This window comes from Pyxicephalus adspersus, chromosome 2 (assembly GCF_032062135.1).
Source record: "Pyxicephalus adspersus chromosome 2, UCB_Pads_2.0, whole genome shotgun sequence".
Taxonomy (NCBI): domain Eukaryota; kingdom Metazoa; phylum Chordata; class Amphibia; order Anura; family Pyxicephalidae; genus Pyxicephalus; species Pyxicephalus adspersus.
The window spans coordinates 110,718,923-110,730,934 of record NC_092859.1 but is presented as its reverse complement, the minus strand read 5'-3'; the positions used below and the strand labels follow the sequence as shown (position 1 = coordinate 110,730,934).

Sequence of the window (12,012 nt, the reverse complement as noted above, 5' to 3'; positions counted from 1 at the left end):
CCACATAGTTTCAAATAACCTTTTCAACTCATTGTTGCTGGTTTTTGTTGTTTGTATATTTACAGATCAAGTGGGTGTTTCTCCATTTGTTGCCACCTATTTCAAACTAAAATATAGTTTATCATTATTGTAAGCACCACAACTGTGATACATGACTCATTGGTACTTTTCCTATAGGTAGCATGATGACAAAATGTATGCACCAGGTATGCTACAATATAATAAAGTGTATCTTTAAAGGAAAACTTTTTTTGTGCCCCTATTTGTACTGGCGACTAGTGTGTGTTTTTCCCTACCTAAAACAACACATACTAGGCCTGTCCTAGGGGCCTAAGGGTTCAAATACTCACATTTGAAATTCCAATAGACTGGTCCACATCAGAGCGTTTTCTTGATAAAGAAAGAAAATGCTTCCCACTGTGTTTGGAAACAGTAAAAATGTCTATAAACCCCTCCCAAATACTCAAAATACTCAAAACTGCTCCCAAATACCAAGCTTTTTGGGACATTTGGACGACATTTTTTCCCCTAAATCTAAATCTTCTCTGCAAAGTATCTTGAAATAAAGTGTTTTTAAAAACTCATACAATAGCTGTATGGGCATTTCTAATTGTTTAAAATTTAAGTCAGTGCATACTTAGACTAGATTAAAAAAAATAGGATTTAACTATACATAGACTTTTAGGAGGACTTCACATATTTCATCCATATTACTACTATCTTTATTTTCTTCATCTAAATCTCTTCCTACTTCTTGGAGCTTGCAACTTGTTGATATACACCTGTGCATAAGTGAATTTTACGGCAATGTGGAGGGATCAACTCAAAAGGAATAGTATATAATATACTATATACATAATTATAGTGTGTGTGTGGTGTGTTTTTCTATAAGACGATATATTTATTACAAGCCTTACACCACATACATATTACATTTTTGTTTTTGGGTTTAGCCAAGATTTATCTTGACATTTTCATTAAGAATTAGGGACATTTTCCCTGACAAAAGCGTCCACTCTTTAACCAAAAAAAAAAGCATAACAGCCTACCATCACTTGTTCTAGAAACTACACTTCCCAGCATGCATTGCAAATCGCTTCGCGTTGCCTAGTTACATAGTTGTATACAGCATGGCGGCTCCTGGCACTGTATGTGGTATCCCGGGTGCAGAGTGAAGGGGAAAGCGGCGTAAAGGAGTGTAGTGTCCGGTTGTGGACATGGCTGTTGCACTAATCAGCTCCGGCCTTCAGGAGGAATTTTCCCTGATCAGTGCAAGAGATCTGGAGGGGACGAGTGCAGACAGATGGCAGAGTCCCAGCCCTGACAACTGGAGGGACCCCAGGGAGTCTGACTCTGACAGCGAACAACAGGAGGACAGCATGGAGGTAAGAGAACGTGTGCTGGTGGCTGCTATTCGGGGTGTCTCTTACCTAGCACTACTTATCAATAGGATGGCACAGGGATTCCCTGGTTCACTCTCTGCATAGAGAATATACATTTTCCCTTTGGTTGCCATGGATGGGTGATAATCTGGGCTGCCTGCCATATAGATGTAAAACAATAATTAGAATGTAATTTACACATTCCTTTAAAAAGTTTAGTATACGTATAAAGTATATATTTTCAGCAACTAATATTTTTTGTAGGACTGTGATTATCATTGTTATTGTTGCTCTGATTTTGTTGCTGTTCCTTTAAATCAGTGGTCCCCAACCTTTTGGAGGTCACGGACCACTAAATTTACTGACTCCGGACCGCACGGGGAGCCGTGAGTCACTCAAAGGGAAAGAAACTTCCCCCATAGTGACGTCATGATGCCAGAATCTGCCGACTCTCCCATTGCAGGTCTGAGCCCAGAGACACAACCTGCCCACCACCCTGAGCCTGCGATCCATACAGGAGACATGGTCCATGTTCTTCTCCTGACCCCACTTGGGACCACCAAAACTTTCTCGTAGACAGGTTGGGGACCACTGCTTTAAATGACCCTGTCAGTTGCTTCAGAAACTCTAAATAGATATTACCTACAGCAGATAAGTTGGTGTAGTCACCAATCTGGCAAGCCATGTCAATTATTTACACCTTGGCTATGTTCACACAGGCACAAGGTTGTTGTGCGGTTACTACTTTCCCATACCAGCGAGCCACTGCCTGGGGAGATGCTACAATTAGCTAATTCCGCAGCAGCCCCATAGAAAATGAATGTGATCAAATACTTCAGCATTCTGCACTTGTGAGAGTGTCAGAACCCTGCTTACTGTAATTCTATTCTCCAATCCCTTACATCATTAAAAGACTCTGTAGTGCACAGTGAGGGGACAAATATCAGACTCTCCAAAAATTGTCAAATGCTGAAGAGTCAGATTAAAGTCTGGCTTGTAGTGGAGATTGGGGAGCTGTCCACTGAAGACATGCATAGGATAACTCTACGTAATACAGTAGAACCTGTTATCTGGCACACACAGGGAATGACTGATTCCGGATAACTGTAGTTTCTGGTTATTATTATTACACAGTATTTATATAGCACCATCATATTACGCAGCGCTGTACAAAGTCCATAGTCGTGTCACTAACTGTCCCTCAAAGGGGCCCACAATCTAATGTCCCTACCATGGTCATATGTCTCTAATACAGTCTAAGGTCAATTTTCTTTGCGGGAGAAGCCAATTAACCTAACTGCATGTTTTTACATACCTGGGACCCAGCTCTGCAAAAGCAAGAGTGCTACCTCTGAGCCACCGTGCTGCCCCGGTTAACTGGAGGTAATTTTCTCAGCTATTTAGCAATAGATTTAAATGGGAAGACTTGTCCCCATTCACCTCTAGTGCTAAATGGCTGAGAAAAAAGGGAAACTCTGAGCAATCAGCCGAGCTCTGTTCTCCTGACAGCTCCACTTTTTCAATTGCTCCCGCAGCCTTAGCGGAATTGTGGTATGTGTTCTTGGATGCAGTACACATGGTACAGCTCCGCCAGGGCTGCGGGAGCTATCCAGAAAGCGGAGATGTCGGGTTCCGGTTATCTGAATTTTCCGATTATCTGAGTTCTGGATAACCAGGGTTCTACTGTAGTTTTTCTGACTTCAACAAAAGAAAAGTAGAGAGGAAACGTAGCTAAAGTGAAAAAAAAGGGGTTAAGGGGAGGATGTTTGCAGGGCCCACAGTATGTTTTTAACAACCATGCCTGTGTGATATATACATATAAACTGTTATTATCTAAATTTATTTATTCTTCTTTTATGTCAAGGAACCATTTGATGGAGTGCTAAATGAAGAAAGAGTTTCTGATGGACTGTCAGTACTGGGCCGTTCAGCTCTTGGAACTGAACAAGTGTATTTGCATCTGACCATATCTGTACGTATTACCAGACTTAATTCCACAGCTTTTAAGTAAGATGCATAGTATATTTGTATAGGAACTCATGTGAGCTAGGTTTCTTTGCTCCATATCTTACAAAGTTTTTCCAATAGTGCTAAAAAAAGGAAGGCACAGATTTCTGAATGCCTCTGTAATATGGAATTATAGAAGTAAAACTTAGCTGTAAAGCCACAAAGGTAGTGCCAAAGGACCATTTAATACCTTTTCCTTTATCTTTACATGCAGATAATGCTAATAAACAAGTAAAAACATAAACAAGTAGGGCTTTGGATCAACTATAACACCGCCACAGGTGCTTAAAAGGTCAATAGAAAACTATTGTTGCTAGCACTCAAACACCTCTGCCAGCATTCGTCCCAGCCTCTGTGATTGGTACAAATAAACAGTTATAAGAAATGTTTTAGAGGAAGAGAGTAAATTGTATTGTTTATTGCTGTATTAAGAGACAAAGCATAGACTCCAGCCACACCTTCAGGGCCAGTTTACCTATTTGTATTGTGGTACCATTTTTTGAATGACATTTGAACTCACTAGGACAGTGGTCGCCAACTTTTTGGATGTCACAAACTACTAATTTCATTGACTCTGGACCACGCATGCGCGGGGAGCCATGTTCCACTCAAAGGGTAAGAAACTTCCCCCAGAGTAACGTCATGATGCCAGGACCCATTCACTCTCCCATCGCAGGCTCAGATCTGTCCATAGACACAACCTGCCCACCACTCTGAGCCTGCGATGCATATGGGAGACATGGTCTGTCGCTCTGGTCGGTTCGCCCCCCCCCCAGCGGGGCCCTTTTCACGACCCCACTGGGGGGCGCACTGGCCAGAGCTGCTGATCAACAGTTGGTGACTGCTGCCCTAGGACAATGCACATGTGTTGCAGTGCACCACACACAGTAAAGTTTGTTGGCTTCTTTTTCCCCCACAATAGGCACTCCATTCATGTGGTTTACCTCAAAATGGGCACTATTGTACAAGCTCCCCATCTATACTGAATATGCCTATTCTTTTTGCAGCGTTACGCTGTGTGAATTACAAGTCACACAGAGCCCACCTAACTTCCTGGTGGAACGACATCCAACATCTAATTTTGTTCTCCCCAGTTTTACTGTCCCAGGTCATGGCCTTTTATTTATTAGATATCATAGAGGCTTTGCATGTGAATATTAACACAGCTGGTTTTAGGACACAATGTACAGTACCTCGACAGCCTGCGTTGCATACAGGACTGACATATGGACCTAGTGATGATGTTAGTGGGTCTAAGATAGGGTATTTAATAAAAACAGAAAGGTTTTGATGAATAAATGCAGTGGCATGTTTATGGGGGGGTAATCAGGAAAGCATGCACAATATAAGCAGAATACATTTGGGCTTTGATGAGGACCATCTGCAGATTCAATTCACTTCTGCTAAAGATCTTTTTTTACTTTATCTCTCTTGTCACAAAAGATGACAGATGGTACACATGCGGTATAGACATAGTAGCAATTACCTATGTAGGCAAAAATATTGAATGGCACCACAGCGCACCATGCTTGTTACAGCCATTACAGTGCAGTAAGTGTGAACTAGGCTTAAAAAAAAGTGGGCATATTTAAAAAAACTATGTTGGAGGGTTCACTTTAAGAGTGTGTATTTTTAAACTGCTTGGAGTTCAGTATTTAATATCTTCAAGTTGTACATATCTGATTAAAAACCTGGTGACACCGTAGATAAAGGTAGTCTCATTCACAACATTTTCCTAAAGCTTTCCAAAGTTATTTGTTACATGTTCTCTAGAGACTTTATCAGTGTTCAGGAGAAAAATACATATGGGATCATGAGATTTATAATAAGCTCCTGCTGTGACCTGCTCGGCAAAGAGAAGAAGGAAATCTGTTTTCTTAATTGTGTACCAGAAACTTTTGATGTCTGTTGCAGATCTTTTTTTTCCACTCTACAGAGGTAGTGATGAGTCCCCTTGCTTGAATAAATCATTTATGTACATGTATGCATAGGCTTTGATTCATGAAATATTGTCAGCTTGCTTTGTTTGATCAAAATCTATAAAAGCATTGGGTTGTGTGACAATTTACCTAAAAAAACAGCTGGCAAAACTTTTCAGATTGTCAAAATTAAGGGATTGTTAGTACTGATTTCCCAATAAAATGCTAGTTGCTTGGCTGTATCTAGCATCAACGGTGTGAGCTATTACAATAGCAAAAGCATAAAGCAAGTGAATTCAAAAAGAACACTTAATGTGCATACTTGTTCCAGGTCTATGAATAAGAAAGTATTAGACCCTGAGACACCCAGGTAACCAGCAATTCCAGAAAAAAATGAACAGCAACTTAAGTGTTTCTCTCTTCTGTACAGATTTGTTTTAAATAAAAATGTAATGAAAGAAACACAATGGCTGTCATTGCTAATCTTTTGTTCTGTTTTCCAGTTACTTCTGTTATTCTGCTTGAATGTCCTGTTGATTCAGTGTCATTATTTATGTTAAACCAGTGTATGCAGATAGGCTTAGGCCAGTTCACCAACAAAAAGTTTACCAACCAGCAAATTTAGAAGGCAGGTAACTAGTAAGTCAGCAATGGCATTCCCATATTTCTCTTTTGACAAGTTTACTTGTTTTATGAACTATAATTTGCATCACATAGGGCCCCCTTTTTTAAATGCTGCTTTTCGTCAGCTTAGATCTTCCACCCAAGATTTTGTTTGGGTTTTAGTTCCAAAAGACCAATTCATCAAAACTGCAGAGCCAAATAGTTTGCATCACCAATGTGTCTGGCAAGGAACCAAAATCAAATAATATACTCATTAAACTCAATAGACAATATAAAAGGCATGTTGCTTAAAAAACAAAAATATTTAAGCTGACCCTAAACTAAAGGATTACATAATCTGCCATTTCTGACCTGGTTTGCTTGGTTGATGTTTTGGTCCCCTGCCCTTAAACCTTCTGAATCACTGACCCACTAGGTTATTTGTATGCTTGTTTCAGATGTATGACACATATGAAAGAGCTGTCCTTTGGTTTGGGGCTATAGAGATCAGATCTATTATTGTAAGGTTACAGGTTCTTTTACTCCCTTGCTGGGCTATAAATTTACAGTCTTTGACTGGGGAAAATATTAGAAGTTTTTAAATAATTTGTACATCATTTATGAAGGTTAAGATCCTAATTTTTTTGGAATATTTATATTTTCGTGTTTGTTTTTTCTTTGGCGTTTTTGTAAATTCTGTTCTAAATCAACAATTAATAGGTTTCCTTCTATAGCAGTGGATCATGTGTGTTAAAAAACTATTACAACAATAACAGGAGACTGATATGAATTTTACATATCATGTTTTTACCCCCTGCTGGTTGTTGAACTGAATTGAATTCTAGTCAAGTGTCATTATTATGAATTTGTTTCCCGTAAAAGAACTTCTTTTTGTGTTTTTTTTTTTTTTAGGGGTTAGGCTAGGTACACACATGCAATGGTTCTTGTCCAATAATCAGCTCGGGGCTGATATCAGATGAGAATCTTGCGTGTGTACGGCGCTTGTTGTCCATCATCCGAACGACCGTTCTGGCAGGTCCACAGATTATGGATGATGAACAATCGTAATAGAAGTGAAGAGAGATTAGCGGGGTGCCACTCAGTCGTTCTCCCCCCTCCTCTCTCCATAGGACAGATCGGTGCTGTATGTACAGCACTCGTTCATGCATCGTGCAGTCGTCTGTCGTTGGAAAGGATCATGAAAGATCCTTTCTACGACAATTATTGCAAATATTTGCAATATTTTTAACAAACAAAAAAAAAGTGTGAACATGTCTCGTTTAGAATACTCTGGGCTTACATGACCCCATTTTAACTTTGTGGGTACATATACATCTTATGTGGGATATTGGTCCTGTCTATGTTATATTGAGGGGTTGCTAGGTAGTGTTTAGGACCTCCTTCCATAGCACCCATTTTGTTTAATTAGTTATGTGACTAAAAGTGAAATCAAATGATTAGTTTCATGCCCAGACAATTCTTGTGTGGAAGTCGCTTACTGGAAGGTCTGCCTTAACTTTGTGATGAAGACAATACAATGCCTATAAAATAATTATTTGTCCAAGGATCCACAGCATTCAATCCAGCCAAGATAGATAGCTTCCCTGTTTAGATGTAGTAAGCCATTGACCTATTTAACATGCCCATGTACCTTAGAACAAACACTGGGTGCTGCCATATTATTAGTTATCATTTGGATAAATGGTATAGTGGGCAAGTGTTTAGTCTTGTCATCATTAGGGTTGATTACCAGACAAACTGACATTCACAGTAACTGCATCTAAAAACCGGACAGACTTGCTTTCTGATACGGTTTCCCTCTTGAGATGCTGTTTCTTACTTTTTGGAGGGAATGAAAACGTTCTAAATGAAGGGCATCTTTAAATCATTAGGTATGTATAAGTATTATCCAGACAGGTAATTCACAAGTTTCAGGTTACAAAAAGCATTCTAGTAAGTTATATACAAAAAGTGATATTTTTTTAAAACTGTGAATACTGAGAGTTTCTTATACTCTTTATCAGAGTGATCCACCTAATAGCATTGAATCCTGTATACATTGTTGTAGTTTTTCCATACTGTCATGAATATAGGCATAACTATGGTTTAGTTATTGATGACATGAAGCAAAGTGTGACCGTCAGCCTGAACAAAATTTTGTTTTCTAATTGTAGAACCAGAAATTAAATGATATCAAGATTCTCTGTAATTATGTTCACCTGCAAAAGTTGGATGTGTCCGGCAATGAAATCAATGGTATGTAATATTAGAACTAAAGTAAATTGTTTTGACATTTTACTTGATTTATTAGCTGACAACTCAAAAGCCCTGATGTCTATTAAGGTTCATTAAAAGTAATTAATGGAAAAGATATCCACATTTGTATTCTAAAATGCATTTGGCATATTCCCTACATGTACTTTTTGTGGCGTACCCCCCAAAATGATAGATTTTCACTACTTAATTGTAAACTGTACTCTGCATGTGTTAATTAATTAAATTGTTAATTACCAACTGTGATGCTGTGTTATTAATCTTCATTTGTTTCATAGGGGCTTAGTGGTAAATACTTATTATTTGCTGTCTTCTATTGATTCCAAATCCCATTAGGGACAATGTATTTAGACAATTTCAGTTCTCCTTGTGCTTAGTCGGCTACTATGCAGTCTTCTACTCACAACCTTTATTACTTTTAGGCCAATTGGTTTCCCCCCAATTGGTATGGGAGGGTGTCCACACATGCATTTTGTAAAGAGCTGCAGAATTTATTTGCAGTGAAATAAGTGAAATAGTCTGTAGCAGGGAAACCACAAGCAATACTGGTGACTACGGTAGCAGTTAACCCACTACCTTGTTTTTTAGCACATCTTCCAAAATTCAGGTTCTTTTTGAGAAAGCCAAGGAATGCAGAAAGTAATTAACTTTTTTTTCAGAAGACATTTAAGCCCAAATTCACATGTGTGGGTACTGCTCAAGAGCATATACCATCCAAATATACTCTCATACCATAAAATACAAGGAAAAGAAGTATCATGTATAAGAAAAAAAGTCTTATATAGGTGACAAAAAATGACATTAGTTTTAACCCTTCTTTACACTATCCAAAATTCAAAAATGTTTTGGCCTTAGATATACCTAAAGCAATGCTTGTGACAGTAGCAAAGCAGAAAGTTTTTATGATTGACAGGAGAGAAATATTTATATTAGAATTTAAAATTAATTTGTATCTATTTTTTGTTGTTTTTTAGGCTTATATTTGCGAAATGTTGCATAATATTACTTTGCAACATTCATTTGTACCAGCAAGTAGAACTTTAGGATTCTTTTCAAATGTATTCCAGAATAATTAATATTTAAGCAGTGACTCATCACTTATCACAATGCTTTAGGTGCCATCCAAATACATCCATTTATGGCCTGTAAACTTTGGAATACTATCAACTTTGAGACATAGACTTAGCATTTAAATTCTTCCTCTTTATGTGTGCCCTAACTCACCAAACTAAAAATCAAACCAACTCTGGGGCCTTTGATTTCCACCTATATCTCCCTTTTTGTTTTACAGCCAGTTCTAAGTATTAACACCAACTGTAGAGAAACATAGGTCTTCTAAACATTTGGGAAGTAATTTATATTATGGTTACAACTTTGTTTCTTATAGATTTATCCTGTGTCAGTTGCATGCCTTACTTGACAGAACTGAATGCCTCGAACAACAAGCTAAGCACTTTTTTTGATTTCCTTCCTCCTAAAAATCTTATGGTGAGTTAAGCCTGAGATGTATACTATCTATCATCTAGTTTAATATATGTTTTAGGAACACTATTTATGAAACTGAATCTGACATTCACTGAAACATTCCCCGGCAGAAAATCTTCCAGGTCCATATGTTTCAATGGCAGTAATTGATTCTCCACCAGGAAATGTTTCAGTGAATGTCAGATTCACTGCTTTATAAATAGACCCCTTAAAGTTCAGCCAAAATTAGTTTTTGATAGGTTGTAATCTTTCACTGCTCTTTCTTAGACATAAAATTATTTCTGTATTTCCCTTCATGATCTGTTCTGTTTGGCACCCAGGGAGCTAGACAACAAGACATTTTTTGACAATATTGCAGAATGTTCATTTTGCTCACAATGTACCCATGATGGAATTTTCCCTCACTTAATGTTTCTATCTGATATTTATTAAATGAAAAACAAGAAAATAGGGAAAATCACCCAAATGGAGACACCAAAAACAATACAAGGTTGACACGTTTCAAGCCTTTCAACAAAATTTTGATAATAGTTGAGCTTTAATGACATTTTAATTTGTGAAATAAACCCCTCACTGCTCTTTGGCAAATAAAAGGTTGTGAAACATTACTTTATTTTGCATAGTTTTTGTTGATTATTATCTAGACCAACACTGGATGCCAATGAGTAGCCATCACTTGCTTCTTCACTGTCCACGTGATGTTTTGTATGATGAGGATGATGTTTTAATTTAGCTTTTCTTGCACAATCATTAGCATTAACTACAAGCACATTTATATCCATTTTGCAGTATTCTTTATATAAAAGTCAGTACAAATTATTATAATAACAGGTATCACCAAAAACAGATGTAACTCGGTATATCCAGTATTTTTCCTGGCTGCACATACAGGGCATTAAAATGTTACAAAGTGTTTCCCTTTGTAAGATATTATAGTAAGTATAAATTGTAAGACAGCAGGTGAAATTCATCCCTCATCCTTGGCATCTCTGCTGAATCTGTGAAGCGTCTTGTCGGGGTTACATCATCTCTAGTCCCTGGTTTAGGCACAGTCACTCTTTTCTAAAACAAAGCAAATTCTGCACCTCCCAGCATCATGAAAAGTGAACTGAAAGTGGGATTTGACTCACTTTGATGGAATAGTTTGCATGGGATAATTTATCTAGTGATGTTAGTTGGGGTGGAAAAAAGCAAGGTCGAAGAAATGATAGCCAAGATGCAAACAATATCGCACCAGCGTCAGTGGCTGCAGGTGCTCACTAAGCTATGCAAGATGTTACTAGCAAAGATTTATAAATAGTCTAATTAGTGATTAGGGAACATTTGATTCAATTCAATTTCGTTATTGATCCACATAGTTCACATAGTTTAGTTGTGATTAAAAAAAAAATCTGACCAGCAATCACTGTAAGGTTCTCATAGGTCTCCAACAGAAATGGAAATCTTAACCTTTCTTGTATATACACCTATGAGCTCAAACAATTAATCCCCAGCCTAATATTGTGCAGATCCCCGTGTAGATCTACCTAAAAGTGTCCAGTGGTCGTTGGCAGACTCACGGCAGCTCATGATCTAAAAGAAAACATTGCTTGAATATCCAGTTCTGATGCTCCAATGCCTATTATAGGTGCTTAGACAATGGACTGGTATTACAGCGCACTGTGTTCTACAAATGTTCTATTGTGGCTTTCTTCAGAGCCTCTTCTGGTTCTCTGAGTTCTTTTATGTGTGTGCATGGAGTCTTGGCTGCCCATGACCTGGTCACCAATTCATCAGCTGTCTTTCATTGAAACACTATTGGCAGAAACCAGCCACTGCTTACTAGGAATACCTCACAAGACATGCCATTTTGGACACGCTTTGTTCTAGTCATTTAGTTATCACAATTTGACCCTTGCTGATCAGATCCTAATGCTTACCAGTTTTTCCTGGTTTCAAAATTTCACCTTCTGGGACTAAAACTTCACTTGCTTTCTAATATATCACACTATGTGATAGGTGTCACTGCAATGAGATAATTAATGTTACTTACTTCACCTGTCAGTGTATTTGTGCATTTTGGCTCAATAATGTAAGTTTCATGCATATATTTGAAGTAAATAAATTACTTATTTCTTTTTGTTTTTATTTTTTCACAGGTTGTCAATCTGTCATTTAATCAGATAACTGACATGAAGGATTTATCTGCTCATAAGTCCCTGACAACACTTTTATTAAACAGTATCCTTTGCCAATTAAAATGTAAAATGTACATGGAATTTGTTAGCAACTTACATAAAGTGTATAACCAGTTTATTTACTGTTTAGACACTTTTCTGCTATTTTAGATACTGGTTTGGTTG

General features: G+C 37.8%; 1 protein-coding gene across 1 annotated transcript in view; it reads left to right on the top strand.

Annotated features, from left to right (window-relative positions):
• Positions 1 to 563: 563 nt before the first annotated feature.
• LRGUK (leucine rich repeats and guanylate kinase domain containing) overlaps positions 564 to 12,012 on the top strand; it is a gene marked incomplete in the record, with an annotated part of 42,522 nt that continues 31,073 nt past the window's right edge. Inside the window, 5 exon segments of the mRNA XM_072401845.1 lie at positions 564 to 1,385; positions 3,247 to 3,354; positions 8,086 to 8,167; positions 9,573 to 9,673; positions 11,809 to 11,890. Coding sequence (XP_072257946.1) covers positions 1,218 to 1,385; positions 3,247 to 3,354; positions 8,086 to 8,167; positions 9,573 to 9,673; positions 11,809 to 11,890 — 541 coding nt within the window.